The 23,491-nt window shown below is 46.2% G+C and overlaps 1 protein-coding gene across 2 annotated transcripts in view; it reads right to left on the bottom strand.

Annotated features, from left to right (window-relative positions):
• The window catches only part of C2CD2 (C2 calcium dependent domain containing 2), a 36,505-nt gene extending 20,745 nt beyond the window's left edge, over positions 1–15,760 (bottom strand). Inside the window, exons 1-6 of one of the 2 annotated variants that reach the window (XM_056498588.1) lie at positions 15,359–15,760; positions 13,428–13,526; positions 4,885–5,004; positions 4,478–4,579; positions 1,371–1,493; positions 963–1,053 (exon numbers count right to left, since the gene is read on the bottom strand). In XM_056498588.1, coding sequence (XP_056354563.1) covers positions 963–1,053; positions 1,371–1,493; positions 4,478–4,579; positions 4,885–5,004; positions 13,428–13,526; positions 15,359–15,646 — 823 coding nt within the window. In that variant the 5' untranslated portion in view covers positions 15,647–15,760. Of the gene's footprint in view, positions 1–962; positions 1,084–1,370; positions 1,494–4,477; positions 4,580–4,884; positions 5,005–13,427; positions 13,527–15,358 lie in introns of both variants that reach the window. The other variant, XM_056498505.1, reaches the window with a different exon arrangement.
• Between the last annotated feature and the right edge of the window lie 7,731 nt (positions 15,761–23,491).

Raw genomic sequence — 23,491 nt, 5'->3', positions numbered from 1 at the left:
CATTAAAAATAGTGTCAGGGAATTGTTTAGTGGCCATAAACACCAGAGCCTCCAAATCTGTATTTCTGCTGACAGAATCTGAGCTGTGCTGCTCATGCCTCAGTCAGGGATGTGCCTGCCCTTGGAGAAGTCTGAGTGTTTGCATGACAGGCCTGGTGCTGCTTTCCAAACCCAGCACTAACTCCACTAGGCAGTGACCTCTTTCTTGGCTTCATTCTCCACTAAGAGGCACCTTCTTCCTTTACCTGCAGAGGTATCAGGGGAAAATGTCCCTGACAACAAAAAAACACCTTTCAGGAGTTTCTAATACAGGAGGAGAATCTGAGATACATCTGCAAATCACTCTAAAGTCAAGAAAAATAAGGTAACATTGAATCAAGCCAATGTCATTGCCAGCAGCTAATGGAGAGCTGGATTTGAGCCCCTCATCTTGGGTACAGCCAAAATGAGAACTTTTAGAAATTAAAACTAAAAGCCAGAAAATAATCAGCCAGCTTTATACATGTGGTCATTTCAATCTGTTTTCAGCAATGATGGATTTCTGTACAAGAAGAACAAGATGTTAAAATACTCAGATAAATTAAAAAACACATTAAGTCAGCACTGGTACAGGTTGCCCAGAGAAGCTGTGGCTGGCCCATCCCTGGGAATGCTCAAGACCAGGCTGGATGGGGTTGGGAGCAGCCTGGGATAGTGGAAGGTGAGAATGGAATGGAATGGAATGGAATGGAATGGAATGGAATGGAATGGAATGGAATGGAATGGAATGGAATGGAATGGAATGGAATGGAATGGAATGGGCTTTAAGGTCCCCTCCAACCCAAGCTACTCTGTCATTCTATGAAGTCTATTTCTCAGAATACAGCAATTTCTTAAACCTTCTTTTGAGAGCAGGCTGTAACCCAGAACTCCCACACTATCTCACCTGAAAAGGGAAAACCCCAACCCAGCCTGGGCTTTACCTGCAGCACGGAGATCACTCAGCTTCACCTCGATGTTCCTCACCAGCAGCTTGAGCTCGTGAGCCCTCGGAGGTTTGGGAGGACTTGTGCCCTGAGGGAGAAGGCTTGTGTTCTGTACATTCTGCAAGAGGCAACCAGGACAAGGGGCACTGTGCACAGCCAGCACCAAACCCTTGTGCCAGTCTAGGGAAGCAGAGCTGAGCTGGGCTGGAACACCAGCAAGGAGCCACCCAGGAGGTGTGACCACAAAGCCCCCAATGCCATGGGCTGTGCTGTTCTAACTGTGTGTCCCAGCTGGTTCCTGCCACTGGACACTGGTAACTCACTCATCTGTGAGCCATGAATAGGTCATAAAAGCACAAAGAGGGAGGACACTTCTCAAAAGATTTTGGAAGGAATGAGCCTTACCTGAATCTCCTTTGTATCTGCAGGCCTGACACTCAACACTACAGATGGAGAAGCTGAGCTGAAGAGGTTCTTCAAGACATCTCTGAGCGTTTCAGATATTGCACATGTCCCTGCTGTCTCTTCCTATGAGGAAACAAACAGCCAGGCTTCTCAAAACTCAGAAGAAAGTAAGGAAAAAATTAATTTTGTACATGTCTAAACCACCAAAGCCATCAAACATTAGTTTTGTCAGAAAGGGACACGTGGGTTCTGTTGCCAACAACAGAATTTAACACCAGATCATGCAAAGAATTACTTAAATTTCTCCATTATGTGTTAAAGGAAAGCTAGAATTAAACACTGAAAAACCCGTGCTGTTCTGAGAGTTAGGAAGGCACAGATGCTATCCATAAAAGCAGAAGTTTCTGTGACAGTTTTTATCTCATGATGGTGTTTTAAAGATTCTGCAGTGCTCTGTCCTCCCCTGAGAGAGCAGATCAGGTCAGCAGATAAGCAGATCGGCTCCGTTCCACTGATTTAATGGGAGCTCTGCCAGCCTGCAACAGCTGAGAAGAAACTAATCCTGGGCTGCACTGAAAAAAATATTACAGCATCTCCTGGAGGTCTTGAACCTTGCTGGAAAGTGCAGTGTGTGGACACAGTCATGCTGCTCTGGGGCACTGAGATGTAGTTTGCCCATAAAAAAATCTCACAGCCATCTGTGCTTAGCACCACAAGCTCAGAGGGCACCACAGATTTTGTGTGCACACATTGTAGCTTCACATGACTAATTCTAAGGTGTATCAAGAGAGTGAACTGCCCTCCCTGTGCTCCTGGAGAATGCCTGCTACTCACAGCATGCTCCTCAGGAGTTTTCTTCTGCTCAGTTACCTATAGGGCATGGATTTTTAAATCAAGATGTCCCAGAAAGGACAGGCTGAAACACAACAGCTCTGAAATCTCAGCGAGGTTTCTTTTCTAAAGGAAAGACTCAAGTAGGAGACAAAGATCTGACCTAAAAACAGAGGACCCATCCATCTTTTCTCATCTGATACCACACCACTGACATGCACCTTGCACAACAGGTCACACAGATTGGGAGTTACAGCCCTTTCCCAGTTACCCAGGTGTTACAGAACATTTAGGGTGTTTCACAAAAAAATCCTGGGAATGCTGTGAACAGAAATCCTGTTGTACTGCCTTCTTACCTAACTGGCCTTTGATGACATGCTCAAAACATAAAACAGCATTGGCCAGTCCCACAAAAATCTGCTGCACTTACACCATGTGCCCTCAAAGCACCACCAAGGAAACAGATAGTACTCATTCACTTCAATAAAGATCACAGTAAATTACGCTTTTAAAAGCCTCAGTAACAGCAATTTCATTACTTAAGTTGCTTAAATAAGCAGATGAATTGTGGTTAGTCTTCATTGTTTTGGAGGTAATTTCCCTCCCCTGCTCTTACCTAAATTGTAAATCCCAGTTGCCTCTCCTGCTTTGCCATCAGCCTAATGTGACATTTGTTATTTAACAACAGCAACCTCCAGCCACTGGACTTCTGTTTGTAGGTATTTGCTGCTGTTTCCATAGTTATTTGGAAAGGACATTGATTAAAGAGCCTCCTGTCAGCTCTGCCTCATTTTTAGCCATGCTTTTTTGGGAAAGTAACTCTCCACCACGACTCCCTTGACAAGACAAGCCACAGTGGCTTAACTGCCACCCCAAAATGATAAAGAAAACAGGTTTCACTTTGGGTTTGACCTGGGCTAGGGGTGTACACCACATCAGCACATGAAGTCACCTTGTGTAAATCCAAACCCTGCCAGGTTGCCCAACGCAGCTCAGGTTCACCCAGCCATTACCAAGAGAAAATGGGTTATTATACCCAGCTGGTGTGATGTCAAAACCACTGTGGAGATAATCACAAGTAATTAAAGGTATTTATTTGTACACACAGTATTGCTTCCCAAAGAGGAAAAAAACAAGACACAAAAGCTGACATTGAAGTCTAGGAGCTGAAGCAATTTCTAAGGTGTAGCTTGCTCACAGGTTTTACCCCCTTGTTTATTGCCTCTCCTCTTCAATAAGTGCTAATACAAACTTCAAAGTGAAAATAAAGCCCTCTAACAAATAAAGAACTTAACAGGCTCATTCTAAAAATGCAGGCAAAGCAGAACAGGTGCAACTCTGCAAAGCTGGACTTGGGCACCTCTCAAAAAGCTGATTGTGAAGCCCAGTGACTGCACCAGAGTCATCTGTGTTTGTCAGGAAGGATTTAATACTTAATGACTGTTCAAATGTGGATAATCAACATGCCACCCCAGCATGTGAAGGTCATTTACATGCTATGTGTGCATGGTAAAACCTACATTAAAATACACTTCAAAAGGCTGGTCTGTCTTTAGCTCTGAGTTTCACATTTTTATGGACAAAAGCTGTGCTAATAAATTATTATGATTGTAGGTCTCTCAGTACAGGTCTTTAGAAGCAGCTCTACAATTAACTTAATTTTTAACAAGGCCTTCACTCAAGAAAACAACTTCACAAAATACAAATAAGTCTTCCCCCACAGTTGTAAGAAACAGTTAAATCACCACATTTGTGCCAAAAATAAGAAATTGTGAAGGGTCAAAGGCAGAAGAGAATCCCAGTCAAGATGAAACTCTTCAAGATGAATCAGTGCTCTTATACAAAGATCAGGTGCAAGTCCAAAAGCATCAAAATATTTTTAGATCATCCATAATTTCCTTAAATAATTGTATTTTTTACAGCTGTTTCTGATCTATTGCTGCCAGATTTCAAAATTGACTAAAATTAGGGAAGGAGCAACGTTTTAATTGCTTTGATGGAAATATCATTACATCAGGGGCTTTTTAAAATTATTTTAGAAGTGTTCTGAGAGAAGATATTTAGGAACAGACATTTTTCACAGCTTGAATTTGGGTAAAAGATGTTTGCAAAGTCATGTGTCTGTCAATCCAGACTTGTTTCAGTAATCTTGGAGGTGCTGCTGGATTTCAGAGGTGTAGGGGTTTGACAGATTATCCATGGCAGATGCACTTTGGACCAAGGGGATGGAGACCCACCTGCTCTACCATTACAACAAATAAAACTTACTGACTGACCTCCTGCACTGCTGGCTGGATTTCAAAGTTGATTTCATTGGTGTTAATGAGGAACCACTCAACTTTGACATCGTCTCCTTTGTCTTTCACATAGAGCTGAAGCTGTGGACAGGAAAAGAGTTATTGTAGAGTGTTGTGGTGTCCTGTAAGGAAACTGTAGGTCAACCTCAGCTCAGGAAGAACATTTTCTGAGTGGGTAACTTCAAAGTGACACTCTAAGGAGGCAGAAGTTGCTTAAGCCTTGAGAGTGCATGCCAGTTAAAAAGGGAATTTAGATATCCAAGTAGTCTACCCAACATGTTATTTAACCCCAGTCTCCTGAAGAGGCAGCTTAATTTCTGTATTTACCACTTGCCCCAGAGGGGAAACAAAAGGAAGGGAAGAGAAAACAACACTTAAGACTTTACCTGCAGGTGGACTGGGGACAGCTTCACAAAATATGACTGAGGTTCAGCAGCTGAGGGCAGAGGGGCTGAGACAGCAACAAGGAATTTCACAGAATCTCCCACAACATTGCAAGAAACCACCTGCAGAAAGGAAAAGGATGAGGGGAAATGAAGGGAAAAACAAATTATTCTTCAGAAGGTCTGGCAAAGGCAAGAAAGAAAGTAAGAAAGGAATTTAGGCTAGCAGAATTGTGCTGAGTTGCACAGGTGGGAAATTTCTAAGCAATTTCATTCATGTTCCCACCTCCTTCTGCACATTCTTCTAAAGGCACATAGTTCAAGTGTTCAAATCTGGACATGAAATTTAACACCTGCAAATTATGGCATTTCCCAAAATTTTTTTAGTATTGTTACCTAAGGACAAGGACTCCTTTCCATTCCACAGATCTATGTACTAAAAGCTCCAAGAGGGCAAAGATGTTTGTTCTTCCTCTTCTGCTCTGAGGTAAATAGCCTAAAACAGGACAGCTGATTTACCACACAATCTTTAGCTTACAGCATCCTACAAATGTGAAACTTTGGTATAAACCTGCTGCTACAGCAGAGGATTCTGTCTAATTCCAGTTCTCAGTGGGACAGAAAGAAGCAGGAGCCTTTAAGAATTTATTCAAGCCTTTGACCAAACCCAAGAAAGGCCCTGAAATGTGGTGACAAAGCTAAATGTCTGGGAAAAATCTGAGTGCCACTTGACTGCAATACACTTTTAAGAGCAGTAATTTAACTTGTTATCACACTGGGTTTGTAAACAGTGGAGAGTTTTTGCTCCCTCCCCTCTGCAAACTGACTGAGCTGCTGGAGCTGCCATGCAGAATTCCTGGAGTGTGCAGAAATTCCTGGAGGGCTCCTGGCAGCACAGGAAAGCCCATGGGGTGGGAGTCAGAAATTATTCATCACACCACAGAGGCATGTTTGTTTTGCAAACAGATGTGCAGGTTGAGGAGAGCTGCTTGTCAGCATCCCTCTGTGGTTACTGTCCCCACCGTGGCAAGGACAGCTGGGCTCTCCTGACACTGACTCAGGCAGAGGAACCAGGTCAATGCAATGCACAGACAAATAACTCCCTGCAAGGTTTGTCTGACAAAAACTCTGCACACTGCTATTAAATTGTGTTTGTGCACTTACTGCTCCACTTCTGGGCACTGGAATTGAAGCTGAAAGCCTTGAAAGGAATCATGGACCTCTTGGAAGACCCTTATCAGGCTCTCCTTAAATACATTTCATCTGCCTGGGCTCTCTGGGGTACATTTTAAGGATGGCCAGGGCTTTATCAAGGGCCTGAGTACATCCATTAAAGCAGAGACTTAATTACAAAGGAGCAGGGGGTGGGGAGGTGGATATGACAAATAAAAATCCCAGCCACACCCACAAGCAATAAGATTTGCCTTTTCAGGTTGTCTTTGCAAATTACAGTTTAGAAGTGGACAAATGAGTTTTCCTCACCTCTCCCCTTTCCCAAAGTCCAGATCCCTTCAGAAGCGATTTCTGACCTCAACCCCACACAAACAACACTAACACCCAGAATTATGGTAAAATATAAAGGATTTTTAATGGCTAACAAGAACAAAGAGCCCAGCTGCTTCCAGCTGCTTGCTTTACTTGTAGCTGAAATGAAACACAAAATCACTCCTTTCATTCAAAGTAATTGACACAATGTCTCTTTAAAGACACTGAAAAGGAAAAGGTTCTTCCCTCTTTTTTTGAGGGAAGAGGAGGAAAAAGAACAGGTCTGATGCAAAAACTGACACTTCCAGATCCTAAATGCAGTGTTTTATCATCCACATGTGTTTTTTCCACACATCCACAGGAAGCTGAATGCATTCAGAACAAGTTGGACTTGCTGTACATGCAATGCAGAGCCATTCATCTGGAATTTCTGGATGTCCAAAAGCCAAGGTTGCCAGGTATGTGGTTGATTAATGTTTTTAAAAGAAATAAAAGTGTGGCCAGAGAGTTGGCAGATGAGTTCATGTGCCACTCGTTTCTTAATCATGTTTAATTCCAAGTAAAGGATGGAAACAGACACTGCAGGTGGTGGAACTTTCATTTTTCTTTCTGCATTTTGTCAAGAAATGTTAAATCAGTTTTTAAAATGTATTTTTACCTTTCATTTCAAAGCCCAGACCAGTGGAGACTGGACTTTTAGTCTCCTTGATTAATTTCTTTTCTGCCAATGACGTCTAACTAAGCCCTACTCCCCTTCTGCCCTCACTTTTACTGATAAACTGTGGTATTCAGATACAGCCACCTGTCAATTTTTAATCCAATCATCAAAAGGAGTGGTTCCACATTTGTAAATACGTATTTATGTCAGGTGAATTTGTTCTGGGAGCAGGATGGATGATGGAGTCAGAATACTGAGAGAAGCAGAATTCTGGACTGGAATTTAGAGAGAAAGCAGCTTTGTTTTCATCTATGATGCTGCCACAAGTGGTGAAAGAGTGATTAAAGAGACTGCAACTGCTGCTTCCCTTGCTGAGTGACACATCTTTAGAAGTGTGGCAGGTGATTTTGATAGACCCAAGCAGAAATATGTAGGCCATTTCCCCCATGGCAGGCACACAAAGAAAAACACTGAAGCTTCCCATGCTCTGTTCCTTCTCCCCCTGCCTCACTCCAACCTGCTTCCTCAAATTCATTTTTTCTGCACAGGTGAAGAGCTGCAGAAGGCAGGGCCAGGCAAAGCACCCATTTCTGGTTGGCAGAGGGAAAAAAAGGAAAGATGGGTGTCCACAAGAAAACAGAGGAACCTGAATCACAGGAAGAGAATTCTCCTGAAATTTCATTTCTATTCCTCCCTCTACCAGAGACATCCCCAGTTAGCAACCCTTTGTGTTTTAGAGTCTAGAAAACCTGTCACTTTTAGAACAAACTGCTCTTCAAAAATCAAGCCCTGTACAGCAGCTGGGACCAGCTGGTTCTGAATTCCCAGAGGGGTCACCCCCATCTCCCTCTTGTGATCCTAGGTTTGGACAAGACACATCTCCTAAATCAGCAGAAAGAGGGGGAGGTGAAGTAGCAGCACAAAGAAACCAAGCCCAAGGTATTTTCTCCCTCCAGCAGCTCCCTTAGCACAAACATCCTTCTCTCCATGTGCTTTGGGGATCTCCCATGGAAGGGGTTCCCAGCCCTTCCTCAGGTGCCTTTTTATGCTCTGCCATCCCTCCCCACACACAGCAGGCAATCATCCCCCTGCCAGGGTTACTCCTGCTGTTTCCAGCCTCTCCTCTTCATCCCTGACCTGACATCCTCATGATGGGATGAGCTGCAGTGGCCACAGCTCCCAGACCTGGCTGGGCTCAGCTCTCACCTGGGAATGCTGGCCCCCAGCTCCTCTGAGCTGCAGATGCTCTCACACATCTAAAACTCTGAGCACAATTATCCTAGAAACAATTCTCTTCCAGATAAACAACTGCAGGAACAAAGGAGACTGAAAGAGCACTGTGGTTTGAGCAAGACTCTTTTCCTGAGAAAGTCAAGTGTCCAAACTTGTGTACTCACAGCTATGAAAACCCTTCCCCTGCTTTGCCCTCCCCCTCTATATCCAGACTTTTTCCCTTTGCAGTTCCTCTGGAAAGGCTCCAAAATCTCAGTTTCTTCCCTCCTGAAGTAGCAGCAGAAGCTGCTTCATCTCAAGCAGCACCATGCTGCCCCTGCTCCTCAAACACTGAGTCCTCTTGCCTGGAGGTTTCAGTTTTGGCACTGGCATCCCATTAATTTGTGCATTTCACATTCCCTTTTCTTTACTCTTCCCTCCCCAAGTGCAGCAGCAGGTTCCCTCCCTGAGCTGAAGGGCTGTGACTTCAGGGGAAGTTCTGATGGGGAACATTTATTTCCCTCACCTTCCCCAGGCCCTGACCACACCACATGTGTTTGTAAAACCCCCAGCAGCAGGGGCCTTGATTGCCTTTTTTGTTTGTTTTCTAGAAGGAAATTAGTTTTACTGCACTTGGTATTTACTTCCAGAAAAAGCAGGTTACTTGAGGTTACTCAGTAGTATGGAAGTAATACAAATATTTAACATTTTCACAAGAGAATCAGAATTAACCATGAGGCAGCCACAGAGTGAAAGTTGCCTTGCTCTCAATGTAAGATTTAGGACCCTCACAATTTCCCATATGTCTCACAGGGTACTATTGTGAGCAGGCTCTTATTTTTGGCATGGAAAACTTATCTTGTCAATGCCACACAGACAGTTTGTGTGCTTGGCTGAAAACCTCACCACAAGAAAATTTTTCAAGTCAAAAACTTCTGCCTTTTGACAGTCATTAGCACTCAGCTGTTCAGAAGAATTACATTATATTCTTGGTTACCAGAGCCAATTCCTTCATTTTTTGAGGGGGTTTCTCCAGCTTCTTCTCCACTCCTTCCTTACCCAAACAACTGACCAAGTGACCAGAGCAAATGAAGGGGAGATGACAAATGCAATGTCTAACCCAGGCACAGGCAGGTGTGGATTTTTAGGAGCCAGCACCAAACTGAATTTGCCTGTAAATACAGTTAAAACCTCAGAGCAGTTTCCCAAATGGTGGTAAACACCATGGTGAAGGCAGGGTGAGGGATGGACTCAGTGCAGGAGAGTGAGTTGCCAAGTCAGCAACAAAAACAAAGCAGAAGTTGATGGAACATGTGAATTTATCCACTCCTTTGAGACCAACACATTCAAATTCAAATAGGTGGAAAAAATGGGGAGTGAGGGAATAAAATAAACAAACAGGGAGTACAAGGAGACAGGACAGGAAGAATTTTCAATCCACCTAGTAAGTTCAAATGAACATCAAACATTGCAAAGACAGGAAGCAGTACTTACATTTCAGAAAGGGGAATACAAATCAATACCAGAACTAGAATTGCTAGTTTGGCCTCACTAGCATGCAAGCCTTCCAAACCATATGAGACACAGAGATCAAGAGGAGACAGAAAAAACCCCAGGAGAGGTTTGTCAGTTTGTGCTGTGGTAGCTTGGAGAATAACTCACTTGCAGAGACAGTTCCCCTGTGTTGGGTGCTAAGGCTTCCCTGACCCCTGTGCCAAGCCACACACATCTGCAGGAGCAGCTGGAATACACAGTGCCAAACCCAGGATCACCTCCAGTGAAGCAAACAAACCCCCACCCTCTCCCTCTGACAAGGCACTCAGCTCTGAAGGTTAGATCATAATGTTGTCTTGTTTACTTCTGTAGCCTCACCCCACTAATAATTAATCCTGTACTCCATCACTCCCCTGTTAAGGTAGACTGGGATGTTTGAAAGGGAGAGGACAGCACAGTGAGCTGAAAACAGGTTACCAAGGATTCTTTCAGGCACCAAACCCATCACACAGTTAAAGTCCAAAACACCCCAGGAGAAACCTGAAAGAAAATGTGATGCTCAGGAAAGCAAGCTGGGAAGCAGCAACATAAAGGAAGATTAGGTCATCACACAGGAAAGCTGCAAGACCTTGAAACGTAGGAGGGGAATGCAATACAAAATACACTCTGTGTGTGTGTGTGTGTGTGTGTAAGAATTAACAACTGCTGCTCACACAAAGGACAGCTTATCACCACAGAGCACCACAGGGAGAGAGACCTTGATGCAACAAGGCACTCACAGCATGAAGCAGCCACAGGAGAGGCACACTGGAGCCCAGAACCCCTCAGGAAAGTACTTCCAGAGACTAAAAGAAGCTGCCTCCTTGCTTTGTGAGACCTTACCTGTAGGGCAGTGTGGCCCTTCAGCCATCAGGTTCAAAACCATGGATTTAATTGGAGCTGCTGCTGAGAATGGGTGCACAGGAGAGTCAGGAGCCAGGACAGTAAAGGGAGATTTAAGGAGCAACTTATGTAGGCAAGCTAAACAAAAGCTGCAAGGAAATATAATCCCTTCATAATACATTTACTGACAGCAAGCACCACAGATGAAGAGTTAACATATTAAGAAGAAAGGATTATATTAGTGCAAAAACTAAAAAAAGCCAAGGAAAAAAATCTCCGTGGGTCATAATTCCACCTAGGCTTGTAAAAAAACCCAGTCATTAAAGAAAGAAAGATATGGAATGGCTTTCAAAGCCAAATGGGGAGTTAAAAGACAACAGGAATTGTACATCATGGTCAGGGTGGTTCACCCCACCAAAAAGAATCAGAAACAAACACACATAACCAGGAATGGTCCCAGTTAGGAGTGCAGCAGTGACATTAAAGGAATGGCACTGAAGGAATTTTAGCCCTTTCCATTTGAGTGTGAAGCAGAAAAAGAAGGGAGACTTCTGTCACAGCCTGCTCCATCCAAACTCTGTGTGCCAAGACCCCAGCAAGAGAATCCTCTTTTTTGTTGCCTTTTTTGTTGCTGTCTCTATTGTGAAATTCAAGTCCTCTGGAAACAGACTGCACTAATGGAAAGGCTGGCAGAAAAAAGCTAAGACTGAGAATATTTCTAATGTTTATTTTATTAAACCAAAACAACCAATACCACACAATGAAAACAGGCCATTTCATTCTATATATTTAGGCTCTAGCCCAAAATTGGAGTGAAGGCAACACATAAATGGAGGCTTTATCAAGGGGCAGTGTGGTGTAACCTTCAGCCACAGAGAAGCTCTGTTCCTATCACCACAGTTTGGGCCAAGCTGAGAAGCAGCAGCATTCCATGTCTGCAGCACTGCACTGTGCAGCACACACCAATTTCTGCCAGAACTCTGAGTTTGGGCAAGCTGCAGAGAGAGCTTTCAATTTCACATGCAAACATTAAGAGGATGGGGAAAAAAGCAAACACCAAAAAAATCCCAAAACAAAACAAAAAAAACCCAACCAAACAAACAAACAAACAAAAAAACAAAACAAAACAAAACCCAAAACAAACAAACAAAAACAAAACAAAAACCAACCAAACAAACAAAAAAAGAAAAAAACCAAAACCCAAGCAATCTTGGTATGACCTCAGGAAATACAACACAATTATCATATAAGAGAACTCCTGAGGTGTTTAGAGAAAGGTATGCATCTAAAGAAGAAGGAAAAGTAGCTACCAGACTGCCATTCTAAGGTTATTATATCCTGTAATTCAAGTAAGTGTTCAGGTTGTACCTTAATGAAGGAGTAAGAATGATTCAGGGAACTTTTTCCAGCAAGTGTGCACAAGATTATTGAAATGGGTTTTGGCTGAGTTCAGAAGAACCCAGTGTACGAAATAAATCCAAGTTTTATTCCAGTAAATTTTAAAATGTGCTTCTATTGGTCTAAGCTGTTTTGAAACCAGATTTCTGTCTGCAGTGTGACACCTCCATTAAGATGCTGGAATGGCTCAACCCAGCCCTGCCTGTCCCTTCCAGCAACATTTTAGACACTGCACTGCAAGACACCAGTTTTTTTGTGCTGCTATTTGCCAGCTTTTATTTGCAGCAGCTCTCCCTTGGGTCCTGACTTCACACATGACACAGCACATCACTTTCAGACCTAGCAGTGCCCTCTCCTTATAAATTCTCTGTCATCTTCCAGTGGCACAGAGTAACACTTGTGCCAGTCCTACCAAGTCCAGTATCTCCAGCCCACTGCTGGGGAAAGGGATCACTGGTACTGAAATAAATGCTTTAAAAAAGGGAGAAAATAAGTACACAAACAGCTTTACATGTTAATAATCCCCAGCTGCCACCAGTCAGGGTGTGCCTCTAAGTTGTGTATCAGACAGATAAGCATGCATAGTTTTCAAAGGAATCATAGTAGAACTGCTTAGCATCTAAATCAGATGAGCAAAGCAAAATAAGAAAGCAAAACTAAAAGAAAAGCATTAGGTTAATTTGATGCAGGTGCCTAATGTAACCAGAACTTACAGTCACTGGGACAAAAATGCAGGAGCTATCATTGCTAGTAAACATATATAGATTTTTTTTCCCTTTTTAATACATTTTTTCTGTTCCAAGAGCCACACAGTTCTGCCTTACTTTAATTTCACAGGCACTGAATCACCTCCCAGTATTTGCAGTGGGAGAGGAGGAAAGAAGTCACTTGCTCCCCACTGAACACAGGATCCAGCAGAGTCAAGACTTCACCTCCAGGACTCTGCACCTGTTCCACTGATCCTTACTCAGCTCCCAGGTAGGCAGCAAACCTGTCATCAGCCACACAAACAGACAGAGGCAGACAGAGATGTTTGCCTGTCCCAGGAGACAAATTTCTTTCTTCCCAATGAAGTTCCCACTGCACAGCTCAGCAACAGGATGGGGAACCATCATCAGGACTGTGGAGGTGGGGGAGAGGGCTGCTCCATGAGCTCATTGAGGGTGTAACTATAAACTTGGCATAACCCTGGTTATTGTGCATTTGGTGGAAGCCCTGGGGCACATTCTGCTCACAACATGCAAAAGAAGTGAATCAATGCAGAGTTTGCACAGGTTCTTTAGAGAGGCAGCCTCTTACCTGCCTCGACAAACACAGGTCAAGGGTACAGATCTATTGACAAATAAAACTTCCACTGACACTAATAAAACATTTCCTGACCCAAAGTACACTGAAAGGCAACAAATCCAAAGTTTACCTTCTCTCCAGCTGACTTTACAACACTGTTAACTTCTTTAACTGCTAGCTCAAGTGGTTCTGCTGGGTCATCTTCCTCAAATGTGAGCAACTGAGAATCCTAAGAAACAAGAGAAAGAAGCATCGTTAGGTGACGAACACATCAGTAGAAAACAAGTGATAAAAATGCACTGCTAGTCAAGTCCCTGGAATTGCAAATGTATGTCAAAACTTCCATGTATTAATTGCATGACACCTCACTACATAATACAGGGTAGAGCCTGAAAACATATACTTAGGAAATAACTATGGACCTAATCATAACTCATCTTTCCCTCCAGTAGAATATCAAGGTACACAGTGCAGAGCCAAGTCCATGAACAGCAGCAGGGTTCAGTGAAACTGCTGTTCTTCAGCAAAGATTTATCAGTGCTGTAGTTTGAAAAGGCGTGTTTGGCTTGGCCCAGTAATACAACTGCAGCAGGCTATGCCAAAACTAAGAAACCCCAAACATCATCTTGCAGAGGTGAGGAAAGAAGCCTTCCCCTGCCCAGCCCTCCTCATCAGTGAAGGCAGACAGTGCTGACAGCCACTCAGCCTTCACACAGACAGGAGGTGAAGGCAGCCCCTGGGCACTGAGGTCATACCTCCAGAAGCACCAGCACTGCATTCTTCACCTGCTACCCTGCTCAGCCCCGCTTCCCTCACCACCCCAGGCTGTTTTGCAGGCAGGAATTTCATTAGCTCCGTGCTGCTGACACGGTTTAGGGAGGCTGACAGTGGAGCAATGCCACGCTGCAGTGCCAGGCACTGCACTGCTGCTCCCTGCTCACCGGGTGTGCATGTCCCTGTCCGAGGGCTGTGCCCCTGCTCAGGGATGGGAAGCTGCCCCTTGTGCCTGGTTACTTCCAGCTCCCAGCACCTGTGCTCAAGCTGCCTGGACCCTTCTCTTCCACAACCCAACCTTTTCTCTCTTTTCTCAACTGCACCACGCAATTTGAAAGGGCAGACAAAATATTTTCTTTCTGCTTGCCCAACTTACAGTGATATTTGGAAAGTGTTAATTTTTACTCCTTATCTTTCACACACACATGCTGCCCCACTCTTCCTTCTTCCCCAGCCTGCTCCCTGTCACGTACAGAAGGAACCTCTCGGTCTAAGACACGCAAATTCAGAGACCTGGGGACATGCCACTTCCTAGAGTTTATCCTCAGCATTTTGCAGTGACGTGACAAGAGTTCAGTCCCGAGGACAAGGAAACCAGCTTGCCACAGGCTCACCTAACCTGCACCTCACCGGGCATGCCCTTACAGCAACGCGCGGGATGCCACACGGTGCCTTTTCCAGGAAGGGCAGCTTGGCACGGGAAGAAACGCCAGGTTTAGTGCATCCTCCCAGAGCCGGGTCACAGACCAAGCCCTCAGCATCCCATGTACCATGCCAAGGGCTCGGAGCAGCCCTGGAGCTCCACCGCACACACACGGGCTCAGCAGGGCCTGAGGCTCGACGGGGGAAGCCCAGCTCTGGGAATTATTTGCCGAAGGACGGGCCGCAGGCCCAGGCCAGGAAGTTTCCATTGTTTCCTCCTCCCCACGCCCGAACAATGTTATCGGCGGGGCGAACCCCAGCCAGGGGCTGCGGGGGTCGGGGCTTTCCTTCCTCCGCATCCCTCCCTGCTCCGTGCCTCCGGCCGGCTCCCTGCTGCGATCCCTGCCGAGCACACGTGTAAATACACCAGCACACACACGGAGGGTCAGCAATACACACGGTACATCCCTGCAGCGAGTACTTCAGCGGGGAGCGCCCGGAGCGGTGCCCCACCGCCGGGAGGCGCCGGCCCCATCCCGGCGGGCGCGGCGGAGCCGCCGCCGGGCATCCCCCGTCCCTTCCCTTCCCTTCGTGATAACTGATAACCTCCCGCCGCCCATCCATCACCTGCATGCCGGCACTCACCTCCCGCTCCGCCGCCTGGGCTCGCAGCGCCGCCACCCAGGCCCTTCGCCACTGCCGCCTCCAGCTGCCCCGCGACAGCGCCCAGGCCAGCACCGAGCCGCCCTCCTCCCGCAGCTCGTCCCGCTGCAGCGCCGGAGCCGCGGCCGGCGGCGGAGCCGGGCGAACCCTCCGCAGCGCCAGCAGCGCGTACTGCACCAGGTACACGGCCAGCGTGGCCAGCGCCGCCACGAAGAGGACGACCAGCGCGCCCCAGCGCAGCTCGGCCAGCCCGCCCGGCAGCCACGCCATGGCTGAGCATAATGCGGCCGCCACCGCGGACCGTGCAGGCGCGCCCGGCGGCAGCGGCGGCCGCAGCCCCGCGCAGCGCTCGCTCCCGGAGCCGAGCCCAGCCGGCTGCCCCGGGCCGCGCCGCGCCGCCCCGCCCGCCCCGCAGTCCCCGCCCCGGGGCGGCGGAGAAGGGGCCCGGCCCCGGCTCTGGCTGCTGCCCAGCGCTGCCCGAGCGGGGGTGGTTGCCCGGCGGGGAACGGGGCTGGCGGTGTCCGTCAGGCCGCCGTGTCCTGCAGCGTGGCGGTGATGGGCGCCTGGTGGCCCCGGGGACAGATGGGGGTAGATGGGCTTGGGGTGGGCGCCTGGTGATGCCGGCGGTAAGAGGGGCTTGGGATGAGCGACTGGTGTCCCCGGGGATTATGACAAGGTCATGATCTGTTCATGATGGTACCTTGGGGTAAAGGGCATGGAGAGGTTCGCGATGTGCACCTGGTACTCTGGAGTAAAGGGGATGGAGAGGCTCTGGATGGGCCCCTGGTACTCTGGAGTAAAGGGGATGGAGAGGCTCTGGATGGGCCCCTGGTACTCTGGGGTAAAGGGGATGGAGAGGCTCGAGATGAACACCTGGTACTCTGGGCTTAAGAAGATGGAGAGGCTTGGGATGGGCACCTGGTACTCTGGAGTTAAGGGGCCTGGGGTGAGCTCCTTGTGCTCCCGAAGGGAGAGGAATTGAAGGTGGGTACCCAGTGCCCTTGGGCTTGGAGTGGGTGTCTGGTACCTCAGAGGGTAGAGGGGACACGGAGGGAGCACCCAGTTTCCCAGCTCCCAGCTGAAGATCCTCGCCTGATTATTTTTCCCAGTCCACATGCTAGAACAATCCTTGATTAAGTTATGAAAGCTGATCATGTAATGTCATTGTAAGATCTTGCTCCACTTGGCTTTCAGCCCTTTCAGAGCTCCGCCTTAAAGGAAGCTCTTCCTTGCTGGAAACTAGAATTCCATTGCAGTGGACCACAGAGGGGAGTTCCCAAGGCTCTCGGGGTGCTGGTTCAGCCATGCCTCTCAAGGGAGCTGTGTAGGTGCAGGTGACAAGGTCCTGAAGCCATGTGGGTTCCCAGAACAGATAGCAAATGTTTGTTTGTTGGACATTTTCAAGATCGTTCCCAGCTCAAAGCAGAGGCAAGAAGAAAAGGGAAGTGAGGAGCTGACAGAATCCCAGAATTGCAGCTGGAAGGGACTTGCTCAGGTGTAAGAGCCCATGAGGGAGAGATGCATCAGCCCCAATAAGGTGCAAAGGAGAACATGTGAGGACAACATGCAGATTTTATTTAACATGGATTTTGTTTAACAAGAAAAGGGAAGTAGAGTGGTCAAAAGAAATAGGAAAGATGTCTCAGAGCAGAAGATAACTAGCTGGACCTAGAGGACCTTAAGGTCCTTCCCTTCATTTTGTGGCTCTAGAAGATGTGTGGATGTTTGTTTTAATTTTATAATTTTTTTTTTTTTTTTACTTCTACAACTGTTTATTGTTATTATTATTATTATTGTTATTATTTACTACTATTACTATTTTTCTTCTTCTTGTTCTTACTATTCTTATTTTCATTACCACAACTACTATTTCTCCTTATCTTCTCCTCATAATTCTCATTCAACTTACTATTCTTATTCCATTTCTTGATCTTGTTTACTACTATTATTTCTTAATCTTCTTCATCTTAGCCTTATTCCTATTGTTAATTTTTATTTTTATTTTTATTTTTATTTTTATTTTTATTTTTATTTTTATTTTTGGGGTTTTTTGTGAATGGGAAGGTTGTGGTCTTTTTTTCTTACTAGTGCTGTTTCTTAAATTCAGCCTTCACTGTTTTGAAAGACTCATTTGTGTCGCAATTCTGCAGTGACATCCCTGTAGAAACACCTCCCATGTGTGCCCATTCCTCAAGGGCACAATCCCAAAGGACCAGCATGCAATCCTTTCAGGATGATGTGTGCCCATTCCTTTGGGATAGACACAATCCCAAAGCATGCAATCTTTTCAGGATGAGAGAATATGGCCCTTCCATTCCACCAGAGGAGATTCAGATGAAATCTTTGAACAAATTTTCTCTGACACAGTGGTCAGGTAGTAGAAGAAGATGCCCAGGGAGGTTCAGATTAAATCTTTGAACAAGTTTTCCCTGACACATTGGTCAGGTACTGGAAGAATTTGCACAGGGGAGTGATGGAGTCACTGTCTCTGGAAATGTTGAAGAGTCATCCAGATGTGGCACCCAGGGACATGGTTTTGAGGTGATGATGGCTGTGCTGGGGTGCTGTGGGACTGTGCGACCATCAAGGTCTCTTCCCACCCTGATGATTCTCTGGGATTCACCCCTGAGCCACCTGGCACCAATTGTCCCCCACAGCTGCTGCTCTGGGGCCGGTCACAGCGGTAACTTCTGGCCTTGGGGAGATTCCCTTGGGAGGAAGCAAAGCAGACGGGGATGGCTGAGCCTGAGGGACACGTGCAGGCCGGGGCAGCTCTGAGACACGGGGCAGCCATGGCATGGGCTCCCTGGGGCCTGGGCTCCTGCCTGGGAACAGCACAAAGAGCAGCTGGGCAGGGCAGGCTCTGGGCTCTCTGTCCCTGCTCCCCAAGGCAGGAGAAGCTGTGGTGCTCTGAGGAGCCCTGGGCTGCCAGCTGGGGAGGCGAGGCCCAGAGCGGCCCCGGCTCAGCTGCCCCGTGCCCAACCCAGGCCTCCCGAGGGATGGGCACTGGGAGCTCCTCTGCTGCAAAAACTCCCAGTCTTTGCTCCCTGCTTCACTCAGCTCAAAGCAGCTCGGTTTGTCCCACGTCCTTCTGCTGCAGCAAGGGCTTGACCCATTGCTGTGAACACCCACGTGTTCCCAATTGTCCTGAGCAAGCTCTTGGTCACTGTCATCTTCCCAACTGGACTGCAGGGAGGCTCTGCTGCCATTGCCTTGGGACAACTCCTGGCCAACAGAGTCTTCCTCTTCAGAAAGCTCTTGGCCAACAGAGTCATCCTAGTCAGATGATTCTGGAAGCTACAGACTGCTCCTTGGGCAGCCCTTGCTCCATGCATTCCTCCCAGTCAGAAAACTCTTGTTAGAGAAGGGCTTCTCCCTGGGACAGCTCCTGCTCTCCTCATCCCAGCTGGAGAGTTCTCCACAGCTACTGACACCTCCTTGGGAGAGCTCTTGCTAAGAGACTCTTCCCAGTCAGAGACCTCTTGGTAGCTCCTAACATCTCCTCACTAGGAAAGCTCATGATCCAGGTCAGATTCCCACTCTTCCTCCTCAGTCTCTGCCACACCCATCGTCCCCACCAAGTGCTCACTCTTCCGACCTGCTGGGGGCTGGGGATGAGGGTGTCCCTCAGGCTCTGCCTTGGCCCTGGGGCTCTTGCATGGCTTCCCCAGTGACACAGACACTGGATCCAGCTCAGCCTCAGCACATTTGCAGAGGATGGGAAGCTGAGCAGGGCAGGAGAACCACTGAAAGACTGGGCAATACACAGAGACCTGGACAAGCTTCACAAGTGGGACCATGAGAACATCACGAGGTCCCACAAGGCCAAGGCCCAGGTGCTGCACCTGGCCTGGGGCAATCCTTGAGTCCTGGGTTCATTGAGGTCAGAAGATCCCTTCAAATTAATGCTGCCTCCCCAGCCACTCCCAGCACTGGAAAGTGTTAGATCTGGGATCACCCCAAGTCCCATGTTACAGAAATAAGCATCATAGCTTATAGTTATTCATAGTTAATTAATTTAGTCATAGTTATTTTATAAATTTCATTTTAAAGCTGTGAAAACAACAATTTACAAAAAAGAAAGGAGTATGTTCAGTCACTGCAATTAAAATAACAAATACAAAAGCAAATGCATTGCAAAAAGATGAAATCAATACAAACTTTTCCCACTGATTCTCTGCCTTTGTGCTCCAGAGTCTGTTTTCTACACATGAAAGGAAGAGAAGGTTCATAAAAGTCTAACATGGGGTTTGAAACAAGTGCTTTGTCCAGAGAGTGTAAAATGTGCTTGGTTTGTCAAAACTACACTTTGGCCAGCAGAGCTTTTTGCAGCATTCCAGGACTCTGTGTGATGCCACCTTTACCTGTGAGGTGGCTATAACCATGTCTTTATTGAGATTTTAGAGCCTCAGCCTGTGGTGGAACCACTGCACACTCCTCACTGACAGCTCTGCTGGCAGAAGCAGACCTGGAAATCCTCATTCCTGAAATGTGATTCCTCAGAATGTTACTCATAGAAGAGGGGACCACTTCCCTTTTCACATGAGCATTTCAGCCTTTCTCCCAGACACAGGTAACAGCCCTGCTGTCCTTCTGCCTGCTGGCTGTGGCAGGAGTTGTGGGGCCAGGAGAGGCACAAAGCCAAAGCCAGAACACTGCTCCCTCATGCTGTCCTGCCCTCATGTGCACTCTCCAGTCTGTTTGCTGGAGCCCCTTTCTAGGTGAGACACAGCACATGTGACACATCCCATCCTGTCTGAGTCAACCTTGTGAGTCCTTGTGGCAGCTGTCTGAGGAGGAGGGTGATGGGTGTGGAGCAAGGGCCAGGTGGGATGCCCAGAAGTCTCTTTGGAAGGTGTTCAGCAGCCTGGCACCAGGGATGTGCCACCAAGCAAGCTTCCATAACTTGGAGCTGGTGTGGAGATGGAGGCTAGCACACATCTGGCTCTTGATCTGGAATAACCCCCCAGACTCGTGTCTTCCAGAGAACATCCTCTTCCTAATGAAGGAGTCTTGCTCCATACAAAAAAAGCTCAGAGGTGATGACATCATTAGACCTCCACTTCAACTACCTGCTCTTGTTTTCTGTTCATTTGCAAAATCAGGAGACATCTGATCTATCCAAACATCAATCTTTGTAGAAGAAAAAGTAATGTGTCCACCATGACCTCATAACAGAAAAACTGCAATTCCTTTAAGGTCATTTAGTTCTTCTTTGCCCAAATGCCTACAATCTCTTAATTGCTTAAGAAGACACATTGCCAGGAGCTGAATGTTTCACTAGATCAGAAATTAGCTTTGTTATTAAAATACAGGTCTGGTCATAAAAATGTCTTGAAAAAGCAACATGCCCTATGAATGTAATTGTTGACAAATTGGCTAAGTTTCAGAGCAGATGGGTCACAATGTTTTATTTTGACCAATCATAATTTTGAATTATGTATTTAGATACAAAGCAAAGCTGCAGAGCCATGTTTCAGTTCTATTTGAATTGACCCAAGTTGGTTCACCCTGGATATTTGTACTCACTTTTGAAGCCCTTCATGCACTAATAGTACAGCCTGTCAAGGAGTCAGAGTTCAACCCAAAACCAGAACACAAGAAAATACAACAGACAAATAATGGCACCATGGTGTTTGTATTAACCATAGCCCACTCATATACCACCCACTAATTTTATAAGTGTCATTATTAAAATATAATAATTTTGCTTTTTCCTGTAGGATCACACCTTTCCCTTTCTCCAAACTTGACTTCAAACTGAAAGACAGCAGGTTTAGATTAGATTTTAGGAATAGATTCTTCCCTCTGGGGGTGGGCAGGCCCTGGCACAGGGTGCCCAGAGCAGCTGTGGCTGCCCCTGGATCCCTGGCAGTGCCCAAGGCCAGGCTGGACACTGGGGCTGGAGCAGCCTGGGACAGTGGGAGGTGTCCCTGCCATGGCAGGGGTGGAACTGGATGGGCTTTAAGGTCCCTTCCAACACAAACCATTCTGTGATTCCATATTTATTCCAAGTGGTCACAATTTTGCAAAAGCGACAAAGGCTAACAACAGACATTTTATTTGGAGTGTACCTGGCAATGCAATGGAAAAAAGGAAAATTATTTTTGGGACTATTATTTTTCTATGATGATGACTCCTTAAAAATACATTGACCAAAACTTTAGTGAAATACCCTGAGATTTTAGAAACGAAAACACTCCAAGCTGCCTTTTTTTTTTCTTTTTTTTTTTTTTTTCCCCCTCCTTTATTTTCACTGCTGGATCCGATTCTTTTCTCTCCACCAGAGAGCGCCAGGATCCCCAGAGCTGCTGATGCTGGGACTTCCCGGGGATGTGCACTTCTCCCAGGCAATACAAACACCCGTGTGCTCCCAGACAAATGCTTGAGGACACCCAGACTTTGGGAATGTGGGACATCAGAAAGAAGAAAGGACTTGGTGAGTAGCAAAAGACACCTTCACGTTTTAGGCTGAGAATAGCAGCACTTCAAGGAATTTTGTAGGAAACCAGCAGGCTTTGAAAAATGCCTTCCTCCAGAGGAATAGTGAAAATCCTCCAGTTCAGCTGGATAAGAAAATCCAAGGACTTGTGCACATATTATAGAAAGAGAGCTTCACCTTCAGTGTGGTGCTTTTGAGTGCAGCTTCTGAGATGGCTGTGATGGTGCAGTCTTTTGTTTATGTCTCCTCCTTGATGCCTGTACACAGCATTAGAGGCACACAATAGATTATAGGATCATCTCCATAGAACAGATTCTATGTGTTTCTCCCTCTTTTAAGCTTTGTAGTAAATACTTGGTAAAATACATCCAATTTCAAATCTCATTTTAGTATCTGTGAATCTCCTCTGGACTTAGCATTTGGTATTTTTACAGTTTTTTTTCCTCATGCTTTTAAAAAAATGCACTTACATGCCTTTACAGACCTCTGTCAAATTTCTCCTGAAACAAATAGCCTGAATGTGAGCTAACAAGGCAAAGTTTTCTTCTTGTGGCATTTGGCTGCTGAGATGATTGACGAGTAAAGAAGCAGCAGCAGCAAACATTGCACAGCTGTAGTTGTCACACCTGGGGAAGCCCACAGGATGTGCAGTCTTTAAAGTCTGTTCCAAGAGCACCAAAACTTCCCCTGGTACAAGACGGTAGAGGAAATATTATTAAATATTTTCTGGGTAGTTTTTTTTCCCCCATAAACTGTTTGGTAGACTTAACAGCATAAATTAATGGATGACAAGAGTAATGGATGCAGTTTCTGTCAGCCAAAAAGGGTTAGAGATGTCACACCCCAGGAACACCTCATTCATTAGGGAAGAAAGGAGTAAGTGGGAACCAGAAAGAGCCATATTAATCACAAATGACACCTTAAAATAGAGGCTGTTTTTTTTTCCTTGCTGTTCTTTTTGGCAGGGTCGCAGCATGCTCTCTTCTGTATCTTACATTCTCCTGCTGTTGTCATTGTACTTTCTCTGACCTCTTCTTCTGGCTCATTGCCCTTTGTTCCTTCAGCCACCTGCCTGCAGAGCCTGCAAACCCCAGCATGGGCTCTTCCTTCCAGCAGAAGCATCCCTGGATGTCAGTAATTCCAGCAGGTTTTTAGCACCAGTGGACTTCACTGGAGAGATGCACATGCCTGGGTGAGAGCCTGAGTCCTCAATATCAGCTCAAGCTGATGACTACAACCAGGGCTCCATGACACTGCAGAGCTGAATCCATCCCAGATCCTGGACTGACAAGACAATAATAAATTGTTAAGGGTTTATCAAAACTGCAGAGGCAATTTAAAGCAAATTCTTTGTCAGCAGAAACTGACTTTCAATGTACTCTTTCAACATATGCAAAATGAAAGTGAAATAAAAGTTGTGTATGTTGCTTCATTGCACCTTGAAAAATTTTATTGCCAGAGTATTTCAGGACTGGAAACAGAAATATTAACCCTGTTGGTCTAATAGTTATGATGCTCCTGTGTTTGTATATTGAATGATAGATGAAAATACCCTATGAATGGAAAAGTAAACATCACTGGATTTGTTTGCAGACCAACTGTCTTAGAAGGGGACAGCTGGAATTAGAACAAAAATAACCAGAAAACCAGGTGCAATACTCAAGGCTTTATCA

Source organism: Oenanthe melanoleuca, chromosome 1 (genome assembly GCF_029582105.1).
Source record: "Oenanthe melanoleuca isolate GR-GAL-2019-014 chromosome 1, OMel1.0, whole genome shotgun sequence".
In the NCBI taxonomy this organism is placed as follows: domain Eukaryota; kingdom Metazoa; phylum Chordata; class Aves; order Passeriformes; family Muscicapidae; genus Oenanthe; species Oenanthe melanoleuca.
Note: the sequence above shows the minus strand (reverse complement) of the source record. Positions and strands in the feature narration are given on the sequence as shown.